General features: G+C 48.0%; 1 protein-coding gene, 1 long non-coding RNA gene and 1 pseudogene across 6 annotated transcripts; 2 read left to right on the plus strand and 1 right to left on the minus strand.

Moving 5' to 3' along the window:
- Positions 1–4: 4 nt before the first annotated feature.
- Positions 5–2,401, plus strand: LOC101967947 (sulfotransferase 1A1-like; annotated as a pseudogene). The gene is made up of 6 exons (XR_013427175.1): positions 5–71; positions 373–459; positions 1,139–1,303; positions 1,391–1,485; positions 1,931–2,110; positions 2,232–2,401. The product of XR_013427175.1 is annotated as a sulfotransferase 1A1-like (transcript).
- A 300-nt stretch (positions 2,402–2,701) lies between these two features.
- On the minus strand, positions 2,702–18,219 carry Sgf29 (SAGA complex associated factor 29). 4 transcript variants are annotated; one of them, XM_013357970.4, is made up of 10 exons: positions 18,037–18,219; positions 13,113–13,201; positions 11,044–11,174; positions 10,550–10,622; positions 5,284–5,348; positions 4,317–4,446; positions 4,103–4,249; positions 3,826–3,861; positions 3,582–3,744; positions 2,702–2,911 (listed from the first exon to the last, which is right to left on the minus strand). In XM_013357970.4, the coding sequence occupies exons 3-10, from the start codon at positions 11,060–11,062 to the stop codon at positions 2,795–2,797; spliced, it is 750 nt and encodes a 249-aa protein (XP_013213424.1). In that variant the 5' UTR covers positions 11,063–11,174; positions 13,113–13,201; positions 18,037–18,219; the 3' UTR covers positions 2,702–2,794. The 4 variants fall into 4 exon arrangements, with proteins under 4 accessions (XP_013213424.1, XP_005323866.1, XP_040133232.1 ...); XM_005323809.5 differs by having other exon boundaries at positions 11,044–11,119; positions 18,037–18,218; XM_040277298.2 differs by lacking the exon at positions 18,037–18,219 and adding an exon at positions 17,762–17,892 and having other exon boundaries at positions 11,044–11,119.
- On the plus strand, positions 11,772–12,534 carry LOC144367508 (uncharacterized). Its single transcript, XR_013426963.1, has 2 exons — positions 11,772–11,939; positions 12,403–12,534. It is a non-coding gene; the product is annotated as an uncharacterized LOC144367508 (long non-coding RNA).
- Positions 18,220–21,108: the final 2,889 nt, after the last annotated feature.

Raw genomic sequence — 21,108 nt, forward strand, 5'->3', positions numbered from 1 at the left:
AGGGATGGGGCCACTTCAGAGCTTCCAGACCTGGCCCAATGACCTGCTCATCAGCACCTACCCCAAGTCTGGTAAGTGAGGAGGGCCACCCCGCTCCCCTACTGGGACTGCAGTCCCCACCTTGGTCACCAGAGCCAGGCGCCCACCCTGATCATGCCTGCTTCTCTCCCTTTCCAGGCACCACTTGGTTAAGTGAGATACTGGAGATGATCTACCAGGGTGGAGACTTAAGGAAGTGTCATTGGGCCCCCATATATTTTAGGGTGTCCTACCTTGAATTCAAATGCCCAGGTCTCCCCTCAAGTGCCTGGTGTTGTCCTGGGCCAAGTTCCAGGTTCCAGCTCATCAGACCTTCCCCTGCTCACACCTTAGGCCTGCAGTCTCTAAAAGACACACCTGCTCCACGGATCCTCAAGACCCATTGCCACTGGCCCTGCTTCCCCAAGTCTGAAGGTCAAGGTGAGTGGCAGGGGGCCCACTGGACCATTGCAGCTTTGGTCCTCTTCCTAGGAAAGTCTCTTCAAGCTGTGTCTCCACTCAAGTGGGAAGGCCACCTGCCCTCACTGTGGCAGGGCCAAGACAAGCAGAGTGAGACTGTTTTTTTGGCGGGGCTGGGGGCAGGTACCTGGCATAGAACCTGGTTCATTTAACCACTGAGCCACATCCCTAGCCCTTTTTAAATATTTTAGAGACAGGATGTTGCCAAGTTGCTTAGGTCCTAAGTTGCTGAGGATGCCTTTGAACTTGGGATCCTCCTGCCTCAGCTTCCTGAGCCATTGGGATTAAAGGCTTGGGGCCCCATGCCTTCTTTAGTTCAGACCTGAGAACAGGAGAGCTCAGGTGCTTAGAGGCTCGTACAGGGGCTCGAGAGACTCAGCCTGCCTTGATCTCCATCTGGGTGTGTGGTGGAATTCAAGGGGTCAGATTAGGATGAAGTACAGCTCCAGGGACCAGCCAGGAGTCTCCCATCAAATCTGAGTTCAGATCCCAGCAGCTGCAGCCATCCCTGAGGTCTCCAACAAGTCAGCCTCAAGGCCTCAGCGTGTTCCCTTGTCAAGCTGAGAGGGAACTCCCCACAGGGGTGCTGTGAGGGGGCCAGGCAGGCAGGAGGGAGGCAGTCCTGGGGTGTGTGCGTGAGGTGGTGTAGCTGGCAGTGGGTGTCGTCTGTCCCTGCAGGTGATCTACGTTGCCCGCAATGCAAAGGACGTGGCTGTCGCCTTTTACAACTTCTACAAAATGGCCAAGGTGCACCCTGACCCTGGCACCTGGGACAGCTTCCTGGAGAAGTTCATGGATGGACAAGGTAGGCTCCAATCTGGAGGAAGGACAGGGCTGAAGCTGAGGACAGCCACCTAAAACTCATACCAAATCCTTCTGGTCCCTTCCCCAGTGTCCTATGGGTCATGGTACCAGCACATGCAGGAGTGGTGGGAGCTGAGCCGCACCCACCCTGTGCTCTACCTCTTCTATGAAGACCTGAAGGAGGTGAGACTGCCTACTACTTCTATCTATGTCCCACCCAGGAGGCAGGAACCTCAGGGGACCTGACAAGGCCCTCAGGACCATCCCCTTTGGCAGGCCCACCCAGTCCAGGACTCCCCACATTGCCTTCCTGTCCTGGAACCTCAGAGCCAGCCCAGCTCAGCACCCAGCACAGCCCTTATGTTCTAGCACCTGGGTCAGCTACACATGCCCAAGGCTGCGCCACACCTGGGGCCACAGTTCTAAAAGATTGTCCCTGTCCTCTCTCCTAAGGCACCACACAGGGCTCACTCCAGAACCCTAAGGCAGAGAGCCAGTCATTTTGCTCCAGGGAAAGAGGACCAGAGTGAAGCAGCTGGGGCTGGGAGGTTTCCAAGTGGAAGTGGCCAGCCCCCCACTTCCCATAAGCAATCCAAGCCCTGTCTGAAGAGCCCTTCTGCTGCTCTAGAACCTGGGAAGGGAAATTCAGAAAATCCTGGAGCTTCTGGGGCGCTCCCTGTCAGAGAAAACCGTGGATTACATCGTCCAGCCACATCCTTCAAGGAGATGGAGAAGAACCCCATGACTGACTCTAGCACCTTTCCTACTCATATCCTAGACCACAGTATTTCTCCCTTCATGAGGAAAGGTGGGTGCCCCAACGGGAGGGTATTTGGGGAGGGAAGGGTGGAAGCAGCTGCCAGAGCCTGCCTTGAGTCTCTTGGCACCACCTGTGTATGGGACTCCAGCATTACTCTGCCCCTCCCCAGGCATCCCAGGGGAATGGAAATTTGCCCTTACTGTGGCCCAGAATGAGCACTTTGACGCCCACTATGCTGAGAAGATGGCAGGCTGCAAGCTCAACTTCCACTGGGAGATCTGAGTGGTGTCGTGGGCACAAGCCTGACCCATGACCTCAGGAATAAAATACAAACAGAGAGGTTCACGCCTATACGCCAGCTCTCAGGAGGCTAAGACAGGAAGATCCTAAAGTTCGAGGCCAGCCTAGGCTACCTCAAAATAAAATAACATTAAGGAAAAAAAAAGAAAAAGGCAAGGAAGGTTACAAATGCAGCCGAGAGGTAGAGTATGGGTGAGTTCAATTTTCATTATCACCAAAAAATAAAAATTTAAAATATCTCTATAATCTGTTCAAGACAGAGATTCTCTTCGAAGACTCTCTGGAACAGGTAGGGCCCTCTGCCCCACCCCCTACAGAGGAAAGCCAGGAGACATAGGAGAGGGGGAAGAATATTTATTTGATCCCAGAAAATCCTCTCTTGCCTTCTCCCATGAGGACGGCAGCAGCAAACCTCCAGTCTGCCAGTTAGCTTCACTTTTTCTTGGGTTCCTTACAAGCCACCACGTACCTCTGGGCCACATTGAGGGGAGGGGAGTAGCCATCTGCATAGGAGGTGTCTTCAAAGAGAACGGAGTAGTCATCTTGGGGCTGCCAGGGCAAACAGGAGGGGTTGGTCAGAGGCTGCTGGCACAGGCCAGCCTCCTCCTGGCCTGGAGCCTGGCCCAGCAGGAACGCTGTGAGCTCCCAGCCTCTCTGGTCCTCATCTTTCACTCTGGAGTCAAGGGGTCCAGTTGCTCACCCCAGTCCCTGCTACTCCAGAGCCTGTTCTCCAGGGCAGGGGATAAAGAGTGGGAAATAAGAGAGACTCGCTACCCAAGGGTCAGCCTAGACCTGCAAGGATGTCTGGGGCCATTCAGGAGCCCTGTGTTGAGAGGATTAAGGACAGCCCAGAGAGCAGACAGGTGTCCTAGAGGCACAGGGAGAATAGCCTTTAGCTGCATCAGGTTACCAATGACCAGAGTCTCACGTGTCAGTGTCGGCAAGAGCTGGGGTGACGGAGGGAGTCAGGAGACATTGGTACATGCTCCTAGCTTGGGCCTGGGGTCCAATTATGGTCAAAGTGAGGAAGGAGGGCAGAGCAGCCTGCTCACTGGGGGCAGGCTCCGGCTCAGGCTGGGCAGGAAGGATTCACAAGGTAGATGCAGGTCCTTTAAGTTATAAGGCCATGAGAGGAGAAAAAGGAAGGACTCGGAAGATGACCCCACGCCCTGTCTGGGAGCCAGGTGTCATGAAAGGCCTGTCCATGAGGCTGCCTTACCCGCTGTGGGGGCGTATGGATCAGGGCACGGTAGAAGCAGGTGGTCTGGGGATACAAGGCCAATACAAGTTGCTCCTTCTGGAATAAGGCCTCAGGGTCCGTCTCAGGGTTGGCTTTCCACTGGGGCAGTGGGATGATGCGCCGGCGGCTCAGGGTGTGTCTCCTGAGGGGAGACCCAATCAGCCCAGGGCCAGGGAGACCACTTGCCAGGAGCCTGGCCACCCATTCCCAGGTGGACACTCACTCTTTGCCTTCTTCATCAATGTCATCTACCTCATACCTGTGGGGGGAACGGGAAGGAGGACACCGGGTGTAACCAGGTGCCCACTGAGAGCCAGGGAGCCAGAAAGAGGAGGAGGGGGAGATGGAGAGTGGGAAAGTGGCCCGAGGAGCCCAGTGCCTCCCACACCTCCTGCCCAGGTGCCCTCGGGGAAGCTCTTCTCCCGCTGTGCACACAGGCTGAACAATGCCAGCGGAAGAGGGTGTGGTGAGCAAGGTTCAGCGGGTGGGTGTCCACTCACTTGTTGGTGGCATGGCTGTAACTGACCACCTCTGCCAGGATCCACTGCTCATCCCCATCCACAGCCTTGACCCGCGCAGCCACCTTGTCTCCAGGCTTGGCCACATAGTCCCCTGAGGCTGGAATGGCTCCACAGAGGGGTGGGGGCCTGTGAGTGGAAGGAGCATTAGTCTGGGCCTGGACACCAGGCCCCCCCTGCTGGCTGCTACCCTCACTTGTCACCAGGCTTCCCGATCCACAGGGGTAGGGTCATAGCCGACTGCTGCAGCAAGGTCATCAGCACCCCTCTGCGCATGGTCTTACGAGGCGGCTCCGAGTCATTGTACAAACCCGCGATCTTGGCCGCTGTGGGAAGGAGGTGCACCCTTGAGGCCCCAGGGAGGGGCACCTGCCCTGAGACCCCCAGTACCCTGCCCTGTGCTGTCAGAGGAGCTCAGCAGGGAGCCCCCACCTCCCCAGTTACCACCAAGGGTGCAGCCCCTTCCCTGCCCATCCACGAGATGTCCAAGTTGGGGCCCTGACAAGCTAAACTGCCAGGGTGATGAGGTGTGGGGACAGTGGTCACCCTTGAGGGGAGGAGCTAGAAGGTTTCCAAAGGGTGGTTTGGAGGTGCAGTCACCTCTGTCTCCTGACCTGGGCACCACTGACCTGAGTGTGCTGCGTCAGCAAAACCCTCAGGGATCCTTACCCTTCCGGGCACTTTTCTAATCATCTATTCACCCAAAATTGAGAACCAATCATTCAGCGTGAACCTTTGGCCTCTCAGGCATGGCTCCACGCACCCCTCAACTTCAAACAAAACCAAACTGGCAAGGAGACAAGGCCAAGGGCCGAGGGGTCTGCCCACCATGACAAGACAGGCAGGGAAGCCAGGGCAATGGCGTCTGTGGGTCTGGAAGGCAGCACCTGGGTGGCAGCCACTCGTGGTCTTGCTTCAGGACACAGGATGGGCTCTGCCAAGCCCCCAGGTTCCCCCCACAGCAAGAAGCAGAGTGGGCGGTGGGAGGAAGGAGGGAGGCACAGGCCCTCTCAGAAGAGAGAACCAGGAGGAAAACCCTTCCCGAGGCCATGTGCAGTGATAACCTGTCAGTGCCACTGGCTCCCCACAGAAGGCCTGATGGCTGTCCTCAGCAGCCCCCACTCTGCCTGCTCAGGAAACCTTAGTGCATTCCCCCAACTCACCAATCCGCCTCTCTTCCAACAGCGACTTGATCTCAGCAATCTTATCCAGGGCTTTGCGGAGGATGCTGAGGGTAGGAAAGGCAGAGAAGAGGTCTTGGGGCGTGCACTTTCCTGCTGATGCCAGGCTTGGCTCTTCAGGCAACCCTACTGCTGCAAACTAGAGTCCCAGAGGACAACACGGGCCATGTAAGGACCGTTCAATGGGCACAAGGAATGCATACAAGGGAGCTGGAAACCTCCTCTCACCCAGTGACCCCACAGCCATTTCAACATCCTAATGCAACACACTACATGTGTGTGGCGGTGATAGTGTAGACAAACCTACTGCATGGCCAGAGGTATGACAGTAGAGCATGCGCAGTTACACACAGTACAGTACACTCAATAACAGTGACTGTGCTACTACTAGGGTTTGGGGTCTTTTTCTTTTGATACTATGGATTGAACACGGGGCACTTAACCACTGAGTCACATCCCCAACTCTTTTCATTTTGTATTTTCAGACAGGGTTTTGCTATATTGCTTAGGGCTTCACTAAGTTGCTGAGGCTGGCCTTAAAGTCATGATCCTTCTGCCTCAGCCTCCCAAGTTACTGGGATTACAGGTGTACACCAATGCGCCTGGCTATGCTACCAGATTGAGCATTAATTTCACTTTCTTTTTTTTTCTTTTTTAGTTGTAGATGGACACAATATCTTTATTTTATTTATTTATTTTTATGTAGTGCTGAGGATCGAACCCAGTACCTCACACTTATGAGGCAAGCGCTCTGCCACTGAGGCCCAGCCGCAGCCCCTTCACTTCACTTTTGATTGTTAGATTATACTCCAATTTATTAAATAAAGAAATTAACTGGAAAGCAATATGCCCTTGATACCAGCAGCTGCCTCTCTCATGTTTACGACATGTCTTATTTGCATCGAGAGGTCACACTGAGTGTGGCCTACAGCATCTAGATTTGCTTAAGTTCTCTGTCATGTTCTCACAATCATGAACCTGCCTAAGGCTGCACATCTCAGAGTGTTAAGTAATCCATGCCTGTGTTTGTTTGTAATCTGCATGTGTGTTTGGGCTGGGGTCCCTGGGGCTCAAAATCAGGCCTGGTGCATGCCAGGCCAGAGCTCTGTCACCAAGCTAAAACCCCAGTTTTGGCTTAGCTAAAAGTACAAATGGCAAGGCAGCAGGAAGAACAGGCCCGAGGCCTTAAGATAAGGATCCTATGGAGGAAGGCAGGTCTAGCTGGGCTGCCTGTGCTAAGAGTACGTAACATATCCTGCAGAAAAGCAGCTGCGGCTCAGGCCACTCTAACATCCTGCTGAGGTGATGAGGACAGAAGTGAGAACCCGGGGCCTTCTCTAGGTAGGACAGAGCCAGTGCTGTGGAGACTGTCCTGGCTAAGAGCAACGCTGGAGCGCAGGAAACTCATCCATGCAAGACTACAACCAGGCACAGACCTCTGCACAGACTTGTGGCCCCAGGAAGCTAAGGAAGTCAGTTTATGGAGGTTCCAAGTTGATAGAAACCCAAGTCACCTGGCAGAGATATCACAAAACTTCATGGAGGCAGGTTACTACTCCTGTCCGGGTACTGAGAATTGAACCCAGGGACACTCCCCTGGGTTTTCATCCTCAGTCCTTTTTATTTATTTATTTTTAATTTAGAGACATGGTCTCGCCAAATTGCCCAAACTGGTCTTGAACTTGCAATCCTCCTGCCTCAGCATTAGCATAGCTGGGATTACAGGCGAGTACCACTGCAACCAGTCAAGGCAGGCTTCTTTATTTGAGATCTTGGGGAACCACCCCAGAGGGCATTTCAAGAGCAATGTGCTCCATTATGGGTCATTTTATTACCTGCTCCCAGAGCAGACCCCAGCCCATTCTTAAGCAAAGCTTTATTAAACACCCCTTGGTAGAAAGGACTCTGTCCAACAGGAAGGAGACACATGAACAACCACAATACAGCATTCCAGAATGTGACCCTGTGGGTGTCCAGAGCAAGTGACTCATAGCACTCAGCAGGCAGAGGCCAGGGGACAGTGGAAGAGAGCGGCTACACCAAAGAGGGCAGGTGAACTGCCACTCCACTGTGCGAAGCACTCAAGTTCAGTGGGGTTGATATGTGGGGCAAGGGAAGCTTAGCCACCACAGGCTTGGGAACACTAGGACACTGGCAATCAGGAAGTCCAGAGAGCAGAGAAAGAATAAAAGCCAGTAGATCAAAGGAAACTCTGAAAGGCTGGTCACTGATGCTGGGCCCATTTGGAGGACAGAGTTTTTGTACAGCATGTCCAAAGTTCTACTCTGTGAGATACCAAACAAGTGGTTATCCACCCTATCTGGACATGAGAACCTCCTGGTGAAATCCCAATTGCTTCAGGCAAGAATCATAAAATGGAAACTCAAACCAAAGGTCTGAAGTGAAACAGGATGTATGCATAGTTACAAAGTATCTCCCAGAAGATACTCACTGATTATGAAAACCTGAGAAAGGCCAAAGACACCACCTTGACCAACGGACAAACAGCACCTCGAGCCTTCTAGTAGGCGCACCACGGACCTTACATCTGTGCCGCCACTGCCCAAAGCATACAATCTGAATCTAGCAATGAGGAAACGTCAGACACATCTACATGGAGAGATGTGCTACAAGATGACCTATGTCCTTAAAAATGTCACATCATGAAAGGCCAAGACAGCCTGGAACAGTTCTAGATTCAAGGAGACAGAGATGTGACACTAAATGCAATGGCGACTAGAAAAAATGGCCCATTCCTTTTACTACATGGACATGAGCAGAAAATGATGAAATATGAAGAAGGTCTCAAGTTCCTCAGTATGTATCTCAATTACTGTCCTGAATTTGAGAACTCTGTACTATAGGGACATATAAGAATGTCTCTGTTGCTGGGAGCTGTAGTGTAATTCCAGCGACTTGAGAGGCTGAGGCAGGAGGATTGCAGGTAGGCACCATAGTGACACCGTTTCAGTGGTAGAGTGCCCCAGGTCAATACCCAGCACTGAGGGAAAAAAAGAAAAGAATGACTCTTTCTTTTAGGAACCACTGACTCGTGTTATAGTGGCCAGATCAGGGCACATGGTGAGACCCAGCTGCATGGGTCCTCCCCAGCTAGACTGGAGTACCCCTCGTGCCCATGCCCCTTTCCACCCTAATATTGGGCTGAGAAGGTTTGATTCAGTATTTATGGAGCAAATGAAAGAAGGTTAAAGAGTCTGAAAAAGTAAAACAGCAGCAGAACTTCAGGGTGGGCCCTGCATCCACCAAATAAGCTTAACATGTTTAAGCTTGTGAGCAGTGCCAGCGGTGGCCCACGCCAAACTGGTTCCAGAGTCTCTTCACTCTGCGAACAGTCAGACTGGGAAGTACAGTCTGCTTTTTATACTCAAATGAAGGACTGGGGCTGCAGGTCCATGGTAGAGCCTTATCTAGCCTGTATGAGGCCCGAAGTACCCAAGAAAAAAGGAAAAAAAAAAAAAAAAAAAGGTACGCTTCTGACTCTGCGAGCCACCCCAGCCTCAGTGAGTGAAAAACGGCCCGACTTCAGCCAGATGATACTCTGCGGACCAGAGAGGGGGCAAGGTGGGGAGGGCTGGCCAGCCAGGAGGAGGAAGCTGTTTCAAGACACCTCAGTCAGAATCCAGTGGATCCTGCCTGAGTCAGCCCCACCCTTCTGTTCTGCTTTGTCCAAGCTGGAAACCTTAGAATCTGAATTCAATCTCCCCTTTGCTAACTGGCCCCTAATTTGATTCAGAAATGGCTCCCCCGCCCCATATTGGGGATTAAACCCAGGGGTGCTTTACTACTGAGCTGCTATATCCTCAGCCTATTTTTATTTGCTATTTTGAGATAGGATCTCACTATTGCTGAGCCTGGCCTCAAACTTTTGATCCTCCTGCCTCAGCCTCCTGAGAAGCTGGGATTTTAGGTGTGCACCCAGACCCAGCTCAGAAATGGCTCTGAACCCATCCTTGCTCCCAGTCTCCACTGCCACTGTCCCATTCACTTCTATCAGATCTCAGGCCTAGTCTCCTACCTAGCCTTGAACCCACCCAACCATTCTTTTTCATTCCTGCTTTAAGTCTTCACTGGCCTGCACGGCCCCCAGGCTGAGGCCCACAGTACAACAGGCCCTGGTGTCCTGCCCTCCTCTTCCCCAGTCCTGAGGCCTGCTCTCTGGACTGGGCCCTTGAAGGCAGGGTTCTTCCCTTTCTTGTGTCACCTGCAGAGATGGCCCAGCACCAGACTCAGATAAGCATCAGCAAAGCCTACAGAACCGTGGGCAAACAGAGGGACAGATGGCAAAGAAAACAAAGGAGGTAAATGCAGGACAGAGCCTGAGGGAGCCACACGGAAGGAGAGAAGAGTCCTGGGGCCATCAGCAATGCTGAGCAGCGACTCTGGCCCACAGCTGGCATCCCAGGTCCCAGAACAAGCTCAGCGGTTATTTAAACTGCAGACCACAGCTTATTATGTAATCATGAAATTATCATCTTGGGTACAACCTGCATTAAAAAGTAAATAAATAAAGTAATAGCCTATACTTAGTAACACTAATAACTTTTGCCCTATTCTATGACATATATTCATGTAAAATAAATATACCCTGTGGAAAGGTACCATTTTGTCATCTAGCAGGGTATTAAAGAATACAGGATTCGACCCAGGTTTCTGGTGGATTATGTAACCCTTCTGAGGCTGGTTTTCTTAGCTGTAAAATGGGGGTAATTTCTGCAAACTACTCAAAGGAGTGCTGTGTGGATTAAATGAGATAAACACAAAAAGTACTTGGAATGGTCCCAGCAGCACAGTGAGGCTGCAAAACAGCCTTTATTATCACTGTGCCTCAATACAGAACGTATCTCCACCGTGGGGCATGGCCACAAGAGCCCACCAACCCTGGCATCTGGCACTATCTATGCTTTATCCCATTTTATGTTCACAATCCTGTAGGGAGTGACTATCCTAGCTTTCCTGAAGAGGGAACAGAGTCTCAGCTGAAGGTGTGCTCCAGGGCAAAGGACTAGGGAATGGCAGTACTGGGACCAGACTCACTCTGTGCCGCCAGGTACCCAGCGGCAGGCCTCCCTGGAGGAGGCACTAGGAGGGCAGGAACCAGGGCAGAGGCCAGGCAGGATGACTCTCCTCCACAGGAGACCCAGTCTGGGGGCTCTAGTGCGCGGGCGCCCAGAGCCCAGCGCCCCACTAGGAAGGGAAGAGGGCAATAGCAGGGCGGGACAGTACTCACTTGCACTCAGCCTCCGCATCGGCCTTGGCGGTGGTGTAGAGGCCTCGCAGTTTTGTCCGGTAATAAGGAGAAACTGTAGAGCAAGCACAGGGTAAGAAGGCATGGGCGACGGGCGGCGGCCACGGGGCACTGCTCCCAGGACACCAGAGCCATATTTGGAAGGCTCAGAGAGGCCAGGGCCCAGAGCCTGGGCTTTACTGTCTCCGCGGTGTACCCAAGGGCCAACAGCTCCTGTTGAGCAAGTTCATGCTCAGACACCACCACAGCTAAGGCAGGGATTTTGAGGTTCTTTAGAGCTGATCAGTCCATCATCACCAGTCTCCTGGGTCACTTAAGGTCACTCAGCCTAAGGGAACACTGGCCCTCTGGCCCACGGAGCAGTTCATTTTGGAATACAAAGATACATACAAAAGCCCCCTGTGAAAGCAGTGACTGCCACACTCCCGGTCAGCTCCCACGTGGTCAGCCCCTCCCTCCTGAGCCCCGCTACTCACTCTTGTTCTCTGTCTGCATTCGCTCATGGGTCTTCTGGATGTTCACTAGGTTATGTTCACTCCTCGATCGCTCTTCCTATGAGCATGAGGTTGAGGGGACAGGAGCGAGGCCTTCATTTGGCACCCTGCATCTTGGGCCAGAGCCCCATCCCATCAATCCAAATGTACAAGTTCAAGACAAGCTTTTCCCCTGACTAATAATGCAAAACATTACAAAAGCCATTAAGAATTAAATCATGAGTTATCCTTTAATGACACCCTTTATCAAAAAGAGATAAATTACTGATTCCATGGAATCACCATTAAAATTCCCGGTGACTTCTATGCATAAATTGACAAACTTATCCTCAAACCCATACAGAACCCACATTAGCCCAAACAATCTTGAAAAACAAAAGTTGAAGGACTCAATTCAAAATCTACTACAAAGCTACAATCATCACAAGGATGAGGTGGGCTGAGGTGTAGCTCAGTGGTCGAGCACTTGCCTCGCATGCTTAAAGCCCAGCTCTATACAACAAAAACAAAAACATAACAGCACAGGGGCACACTCCCATAATGCAGGAGGCTGGGGCAGGAGCCAGCCTCAACAATTTAGCAAGACCCTGGCTCAAAATAAAATAAAAAGTGCTGGGGATGTAGCTAAGTGGTAGAGCGCTCCCAAGTTCAATCCCCAGGGCCACCAAAAAAAAAAGAGGAACAAAGGTGTGTCACTAGCACATGGATCAATAGAACAGAATCAAGAGTCCAAAAATTAGCACACATAGCTGTGATCAATTGACTGGGGTAAGAAGTTGAAGGTGGATGTACTGGTACAATTCTTCCCCATATACTGGTCCCTGGGAGCAGGGTTACAGCTACAGACACTGGAGGCAGGGACGACCCCTCACGAGAAGGTAAAACTCTTCCTTTTAACTCTGATGTGGGATATTTTAAGTATATGAGGCATAGGCTGTGCCTTTATTCCATGTGGCAAAGTGGGGCAAACAGTGAGCACAGCCTCACGGTGGAGAGAGCCCAATACTCTGCTCCTTGTAACTGACCCATGTGGATGGAGTAACAGGGAATGGACGAGACGGTACCGCTGCCAGCCACCCAGACAGCACAGCGGCCAATCTAACACCTCCCATGGGTGGAAAAGTATGGACAGTGTTTACCACTGACAAAGGAGAGGAGCACTCAAATGCTCTCCTGGTGAGTGTGAGGTTAGGAGGACAAGGGGGGGCCTGCATCTGGCATCCTGCGTCTGAGGTCAAAGAATGTTCACAGGGGTTATGTGATGAAAGAAGTCAGTCTTACAGCAAAACCTAAGAGAGACTCAGAGCGAGAGAATATGGTGTTCCTTCACTCTTACACTAGGTGCCCGGACGCCTGCCAAGACCACTCCTGCTTCTGGAAGCTGACCAGGTCAAATAGAAGCTGGCAGACCTGAGTGGCCTCCTGAGAGTCTTTCTGGCAACCAGGATGATGATAAACTGAACAGAACTCTAATGCTGTGCCAGTGTCTTTTTCTGTTCTTCAAATTTTATTTCATTAGTAAACTATTTTTAGAGCAGTTTTAGGTTTAAAAAAACAGAGCACACAGCACAGAAAGTCCCCATATTCCTGCTCTCTTCGATGCAGTTTCCCCAATCATTCACATCTTGCTTCAGCGTCGCTCCTCTGCTTCGAGGACGGACCAGTACTGACACACTACTAACTGCAGTCCGTGCTCTAACAAGGGCCCTGTGTGTGGTTTTGACAAATGCTTACTGTCATGTATCCGCCATTATGTATATTATAGACATGGCTGCACAACTCTGAAAAACTCAAAACTACTGGATTACACACTTTAAATGGGGCATAGGATGCTATGTGAATTATCTCCCAATACAGCTGCTAAACAAAAAGAACCCGGAAATCCTGTACACTACAGAAAATCCAACAGGAGGCCCAGTCATGCCCCACACCTCCCCCTCACCTTCTGCATTCCTGCATTCACATTCTCTGGGAACACAAGTCCCACCCACAATCCTCCTCAGCTCTGTGTCACAGTCCTGATGCTCCTCTGGAGGGCTGTGGCTTCCTACCTGGGTTTGCTTGATGAGCTGGTGGAGCTCTGTGAGAAGTTCTGCGATGCGGGAATCAGCAGACACGAGGGCCATGGCGTATAAGGTGCCTGGTGGGGAAGGGAGAGGACATTAGTGGTTCCTGTGGGCTGAACTGCATTCCTTCAAAAGATACGGGGAAGTCCTACCAAAAATCAATTGTATTTCTATACACCTGTCACAAACAACCCAAAAATGAAATTAAAAAGACAATTCCATTTACAATACCAAGAAAACAAAATACTTAGGAACAAGTTTAATAAAAGTATAAAATCTTTACTCTTCAGAGTAAACCATAAAACACTTTTGAAAGACATTAAGAAGACCTAAATAAATGGATCTTAGAAGACAGAAAATTAAGATGACAATATTCCTCAAATTGATCTACAAATTCAGAGCATTCCATATGAAAATCCCAGCTGGCTTCTTTGTAAAAACTAACAAACTCATCCTAAAATTCATAAGCAAAGTCAAGGGACCCAAAACAATTTTGAAAATTAAAAAGTCAGAGGAACCATATTTCCCAAATACAAAACTACTACAAAGCTATAGTACTCAAGATGGTGAGGTATTGTTAAGGAGAGACATGTAGATCAATGGACCAGAATCTAGACACTGAAATAAACCCTGACATCCAAGGTCAACTGAGTTACAAAAAGCGTACAAAGACAACTCAATGCGGAAATAGTCTCTTCAACGGATGGTAGAAGAACAAGTGGATATCTACATACAGAAGAATGAATTAGGACCTCTAATCTCGGATCACAGACAAAATTATCTAAACAGAAACTTCTCAAAAAGATATACATATATTACTGACAAAAATACCTGAGACAATCAACTTATAAGGAGAAAAGTTATTCTGGCTCTCAGTTTCAGAGGTTTCAGGCTGAGGCAACTTGGCCTTGCTGTTTGGTCCCGTGGTGGCACAGCACATCATGGTGGGGGCATGTGGCAGAGGAGGCCTATTCACTTCATGGTGGCCAGGAAACAAAGAGGGGAGCCTGGATCTAATATCCCTTCAAGGACATGTCCCTGGGCTGGGGATGTGGCTCAAGCGGTAGCGCGCTCGTCTGGCATGTGTGCGGCCCGGGTTCGATCCTCAGCACCACATACAAACATGTCTGCCGAAAACTAAAAAATATTAAAATTCATTCTCTCTCTCTCTCTCTCTCTCTCTCTCTCTCTCTCCTCTCTTTAAAAAAAAAAAAAAAAAAAAAAAAAAAAAAGGACATGTCCCTGATGATCCAATTTCCTTCCAATAGTCCCACTTCCTAAAACTTACACTACCTCCCAACAGTTCCAGGCTGTCAACCAGCCTTTAACACATGGGTCTTTGGGAGACATTTAAGATCCAAACTTTAGCAGTACAAATGACCAACAAGTACATAAAACCACATTCCACTTCTTTATCATCAGGGAATGCAAATCAAAATCACAAGGAGATATACCATTTCATTCATAAAAAAAGAGACATAAGAACAATTGTTGCTCAGTGAAGTGGCACACGCCTGTAATCCCAGCAGCACAGAAGGTTGAGGCAGGAAGATTTCAAGTTCAAAGTCTGCCTCGGCAAAAGCAAGGGTGCTAAGCAATCCGTGATACCCTGTCTCTAAATAAAATACAAAATGGGCTGGGGATGTGGCTCAGTGGTTGACTGCCCCTGAGTTCAATCCCCGGTACCAAAATAAGGAAATAAATAAATAAGAAAAACAATTGTTGGCAAGCATGTGGAGAAAATGAATGGGGAAGTGTGGTATTATACATATAATGTAGTATTACTCAACAATAAAAAGAAATGAAGTACTGACACGTTATGACATAGATAAACCTAAAAAACCTATGCTAATTAAAGACACCAGCCACAAAAGACCCCATATTATGTTTCTGTTTATAAGAAATATTCAGAATCAGCAAATCCATAGAAAGATAAGTAGGGAAATACTGGGGGAGACAGAGGAAATGGATATGACACTTTTGACAGGGGATAAAAAATATTCTTAATTTAATGTAATAGTTGCTAACCCCACTGAATTCTACACTTTAAAAAGGTGTACAGGGCTGGAGATGTGGCTCAAGCAGTAGCGCGCTCGCCTAGCATGCGTGCAGCCCGGGTTTGATCCTCAGCACCACATACAAAGATGTGGTGTCTGCTGAAAACTAAAAAATAAATATTTTTTTTAAAAATTCTCTCTCTCTCTCTCTCTCTCTCTCTCTCTCTCTCTCTCTCTCTCTCTCTCTCTTAAAAAAAAAAACCACTGGATGATATATTTTACATAGGTGAGTTATAATGGTATGTGAATTATATCTCAATAAAGTCATTTAAATAAATAAATAAATAAATAAATAAAAAGGTATACAATTCCCATTCACCTAAGTCTAGGCACATACTAATGTACTTTCTGCCTATTTTTTTGGCGGGGGGGGGGGGGGGGGGGGGGCCTGGGATTGAACTCAGGGACACGAAGCCACGAGCTATTTTGTATTCTATTTAGAGACAGAGTATCACTGAGTTGCTTAGCACCTCACTTTTGCTGAAATTGGCTTTGAACTTTTGATCCTCCTCCCTCAGTCCCCCAAGCTGCTGGGATTACAGGTGTGCACCACAGTACCCAACTTCTGCCTCTTTAGATTTGCCTGTATTGCACCTCATTTCCTCATACTACTGAATAATATTCCATTGTTCTGGTACACCACATTTTGTATATAAATTCATCAACTGATGACCATTTGGGTTGTGTCCACTTTGGGGCTATTATGAATGATGCTGCTATGAACACTCATATACAGTTTTTGTGTGGACATATTTTTTTTAAATATGGATACAATATCTTTATTTTTATGTGGTATTGAAGATCAAACCCAGTGCTTCACGTATGGTGAGCACTCTACCACTAACCACAGCCCCAGCCCTGGATGGACATACTTTTTTCATGTTCTCAGTATGTATTTAGGTGTGGGTATCCATCACTGGATTATATGGTAACTCTATGTTTAATATTCAGAGGAACTGCCTATTCCCAATGTGGGTAAACCATTTTACATTCCCACCAGCAATGTGAAGGTTCCACTGTCTTCATCTATACTAACACATCTGTCACCTGTCTTTTTATTACAGCCATCCTAGTAAGCCAGAAGTGATATCACTACAGTTTTGATTGACATGTCCCCGATGGCTAATGACAGGAAGCATCTTTTCTTGTGCTTGCTTGTTGGCCATTTATGTATCTTATTTAGAGAGTTGCCTTCAACCATTTTTAAGTTGCTTTGTCTTTTTTGAGTTGTGTCCTTGGATGTTTTTAATTGTTATGAAATCCAATTTCTCTTTTTTCTTTGATCACCTGTGACACTGATCTGTTTTTTACTACATGTGCAACCACAGCTCTAGGAATCTACTCTGTAGCAGGCACAAGGGATATATAACAGTGAATGAAACAAAGAGTCCCATCTTCCTCTTAGGAAACAGTCCAGAAAAGAACCCAGACATTAAACAGTCATGCACTGCATAGTGCCGTTTTAGTCAAGAATAGACCAAATATTGTTGGTGGTTGCATAATATTATAATGGAGCCAAAAAATTCCTACTGCCTAGTATTTTTACTATAACTTCCCTTATGCTTGGATACATAAAAGATACTATTTTGTAACAATTATCTACAGTATTTAGTACAGTAACATGTTATACAGAGTTGTAGCCTAGGAGCAACAGGCTATATCTTATAGCCTAGGAATGCAGCAGGCTACATGTCTGGGTTTGTATAGGTGCGCTCTATAATGCACAATGAAAACACCTAAAAATGCATTTTTCAGAATGTTTTCCTACAGCTAGCTGTTGTATGACTACAGTCCCATATAATTATCCGTAGGAGAAATAAGCACTAAAGGAGACAGAAGATAAAGCAGATAAATGGATAACCCTGAATTAATAATAACCGAGAACGTCAAAGAACTGAAAACAAATTCTCAGGCAGAAAGGTAACCCCAGATACTCAGCAAGCTGAGGCAGAGGGATCATAAGTTGGAGGCCAGCCTGAAGAACTTTAGCAAGATTCTGTCACAAAATGTTATTTAGAAACGGCTGGAGTAGAGAGAGAGCTTGCTTCACATGGGCCAAAGCCCTGGGAAGTTCTGGATTCAATCCCCAGTAATGCAAAAAAAAAAAAAAAAAAAAAGTGGGGGAGAGGGGGTGCATACCATGTGCCATGTGCCATGTGCCAAGGAGAATACTCACAATCAGACACCCGGAAATGAAACTAAGCCTCAAGGGTAAATATGTGCTAACAGAAGGATGGAGAAGGAAGCAGGGACGGGGAGTCAACAAGGGGCAGAGATCTACTGCACCAAATCCTGCTCAGGACCTAGAACTAACTGATCATTGAACTTGGTGACCCAGAGATCATTGGTGGCTTTGGAAAACCACCAGTGGACTGTTTCAGGGGACAAACGGAGCAAACCGCCTGCCTGAAGGGAACTGAAGAGACTGGAAGAGAAAAAGCTGCTAAAGGATCTAGCCCTTGGATGCAAATGAGGTTAACTGGAGGTAGCTCGAAGGTGAAAGAAAGTAAATGAGGCTGTTGTGCGTTTGGGGGACAAGGAGAAAAAAAGTGCAGGTGTCCAGGGTCTCATCCTCACAGATCAACCGGGGGCGGGCTCCTTAGTCAAGCTCGGCGCGGCGCGGCGTGGCTTCCCACCCTCGCCGGGGACGGAAGGGCGCATGCGCAGACCCCGGGGCGGCCGGCGCCAGGCGCCTTTCCCGAACTCCGCCCCTTTCCGCGCAGGGCGCGTGCGCACAGCCCCTCGAAGGCGGCCCTCAGCGAGGCCCGGAACCGGAGCGCGGAAGAAGGACCTCGGCCCTCCGTGCCCGCCTTTCTCAGGCGTTCCCAGGCCCGCGGCACAGCCCCACCTACCGAATCTCAAGCGGAACAAACGCGTCGCGCTGGAAATTGCGACGGCGACAGTGGGTGCGTCCCGCGAACGCTTTTTCAGAGTCTGCGGATGGTAACGCACTTGCGTTCGAAGATTCGCGGCACGTCGAGAACCACACACGCTTTTTTTCCTTTTATGAGCTTGGTTGAGCGCTGAGGGCTCTCGTAGGCATGCGCGGCCCTTCCTCTGTGACGTGCCGCGCTGCCTCTTGGGAAATGTGGTTTTTATATTGACACCTGTGCAGGACTCCACAAACCATGGTGCTTTGTGTTTTCAGTGCCTTCTCCCACATCCCAAAGCTGCTGTAAAAAGCAAATGTACTTAAAAGCGAGAGTGGAGCGCTCGCCTAGGATGCGCGAGACCATGGGTTTCATCCCCAGCATCAGAAAAAGAAAAAAAAAAATAGAGCAGATTTTTGATGGGGAAAGGAGTACCCCACAGGGGTTGTAAAAGATCTTTGCAGTTTCAACTCAGTTTAACTGCTTAAAAAATATAAAGTCTTTTAATAATTAGGAACAAATTATAAACCGTTCTTTAAACCAGAAATCACAATTTTACAGAATCTCCCCAGGAAATTAAGAATGTGGATATACAAATATTTAGCTCCTATGATGTTTGTCAAAAGCCATCTTGTACCTTATGATTTCTTACAGAACTCCTATATAATATATAATTATGTATTAGTGGATTATTTGATAGACTTGCAGCTCTCTGGGGTGAGGCTCATCTGTTTTGTTCATCTAAGTATTCCCCGTACTTAGCATAGTACCTGGTACTTAACAGGCCACTGATATTTTTCTATGTATTAGAAAATCTCAGACTTCACACTGAAACTTTCAGCCCGAAAATTAACATATCATTTTCTTCCATCAAACTTGAATTTCTTCTCTGTGGTCTCTAGCTCAATGAATGGTAGGAACAGTCTACCCAATCTCAGTTCTGCATCCTGCATTTTGTGAATATTATGCTATTTAAGCATTTCACAAATTTTATATTCATGAAGTTCTTAGGAGCTTTCCCGAATGTCAAATATCCACTGTAGTTGCTCATGAGGAGAGTCTTTAGGCTCACAATTGCTTTTTTCAATATTTTTAATTTATTCTTTTTACATTTACAGGATGGTAAAGTGTATTTTGGCATCTTATACAAACATGGAGTATAACTTATTCTAATTAGGATTCCATTCTTGTGGTTCACAATTTTTTAAAATTTTTTCTTTAATTCCTGATTTTCTACAGTAAATATATATTAACTTAGAAAATGTGTTAGTGGCACATGCCTGTGTTCCCAGCTAGTTAGAAAGCTGAGGATCATTTGAACTCAGCCTGGACAAAATAGGGAGACGCTGTCTCAAAAAAACAACAACAACAAATAGATGTTGTAGAGCATTGCCCACATGTAAGAGAGGGCTCTGTCTTTCTTTCTGTCTTCCCGTTCATATCCAGATTTCTCAAAAGAATTATCTATCATCATTTTCATTTATTCACCTCACCTCCCACTCAGCATATTTTTTTTTTGAGGCGGGGGTACCAGAGATTGAACTCAGGGGCACCCAACCACTGAGCCATATCCCCAGCCCTATTTTGTATTTTAGTTAGAAATAGGGTCTTCCTGATTTGCTTAGTGCATCCCTTTTACTGAGGCTGGCTTTGAACTCCCAATCCTCCTGCCTCAGCTTCCTGAGTCTCTGGGATTACAGGCCTGCACCACTGCACCTAGCAGTCTCAGCATAATTCTGAACTAGTACCTGTCCTCAACATCACCCTTTTCTTTCCTCTCATATTCAACCTACCACTAAGTATCTGTTGTATAAAAACAGACTTGTTGGGCATTTACTGCGTGTCAGGCACTGCAGAAAATGCTTTACTTGTATTCATCCACAGAACACAATCCATCTACTTCCCCTCCCCCTCTGCCCTGGTACTGGAGATTGAACTCAACATTTTAATATTTTTTTAGTTGTAGTTGGACACAATGCCCTTATTTTATTTGTTTTTACTTTCTATGTGGTGCCAGGGATCAAACCCAGTAACTTATGCATGCTAGGCAAGCACTCAACCACTGAGCCACAACCCTGGCCCTATCCCAGCTCTTTTAAAAATTTATTTTGAGAGTGGGTCTCTGTAGGTTGGCCAAGCTGGACCTCGAACTTCTGATCCTCCTACTTAGCCCCCCAAGTTGCTGGGATTCCAGGCCTATGCCAGCATGCCAGCTATTGTTTTAATTAGGTGCTGAGGTTGAGATGCTCATTTCTCCTTTGTGACACGCTATCTCCACTGGGCTCTGCTTAGCCTCTCTCTCTTGGTTTATATATTTTTGTCCCTTTAACTTTTTTTTTTAATGTTCCCCCTTTCATCAATAGGACAAGGAAATGTTCTTGTAAAATGTGGTCAGTGGTCTCATATTTTCATCGTGATTTTTTTAAGGGGCGGGGGAGAGAGAGAGAATCTTTTTTGTAGATGGACACAACACAATGCCTTTATTTTTTTATGTAGTGCTGAGAATCGAACCCAGGTCCTGCCCATGCTAAGTGAATGCTCTACTGCTGAGCCACAATCCAAGCCCATCGTGGGTTTTTTTGTCTATCTGTCTATCATGCCGTGCTGGAGATTGAACCTGGGGGCATTCTAAAACTGAGCTACACCCGCCCCCAGTCCTTTATGGTTTTTATTCCAAGACAAGGTCTTGCCAAATTTCCCAGATTGGCCTCAAACTTGCAATCCTCCTGCTTCAGCCTTCCAAGAAGCTGGGACTACAGGTGTGCACCACTACACCCAGGCTTATTGGCATTGTGCTATAAACCTCATTCGATTTCTTTTTCCATTCAGGACTTACTTTTTAGAACTATCCTTGACTTAGAATAAGTCACATATTAGTACTTCTAATATGTGACTTAGAATAAGCATGTGGCATTTCAAAGCAGCTACCCACATTTTAGTCATTTGGACCCCTGATGGTGGACTTCTAAATTGCCTCCCATTACTTGCTGCCACAATGCCATAATGAGTGACCTCCTGCTTGTCCTCTCATGGCCTATGTGGGGATTTCTCTGG

The sequence above is a fragment of the Ictidomys tridecemlineatus genome, chromosome 10 (assembly GCF_052094955.1).
Source record: "Ictidomys tridecemlineatus isolate mIctTri1 chromosome 10, mIctTri1.hap1, whole genome shotgun sequence".
Classification (NCBI taxonomy): domain Eukaryota; kingdom Metazoa; phylum Chordata; class Mammalia; order Rodentia; family Sciuridae; genus Ictidomys; species Ictidomys tridecemlineatus.

Excerpts from the sequence above, each read along its gene's own strand:
- Sgf29 (XM_005323809.5), bottom strand. The coding sequence starts at position 13,187 with ATGGCCCTCGTGTCTGCTGATTCCCGCATCGCAGAACTTCTCACAGAG. Across the intron at positions 3,862-4,102 it reads TACAGCCATGCCACCAACAA|GTATGAGGTAGATGACATTG; the intron begins GTGAGTGGACAC and ends TTCCCCCCACAG. Across the intron at positions 3,745-3,825 it reads ATTGATGAAGAAGGCAAAGA|GAGACACACCCTGAGCCGCC; the intron begins GTGAGTGTCCAC and ends GTCTCCCCTCAG.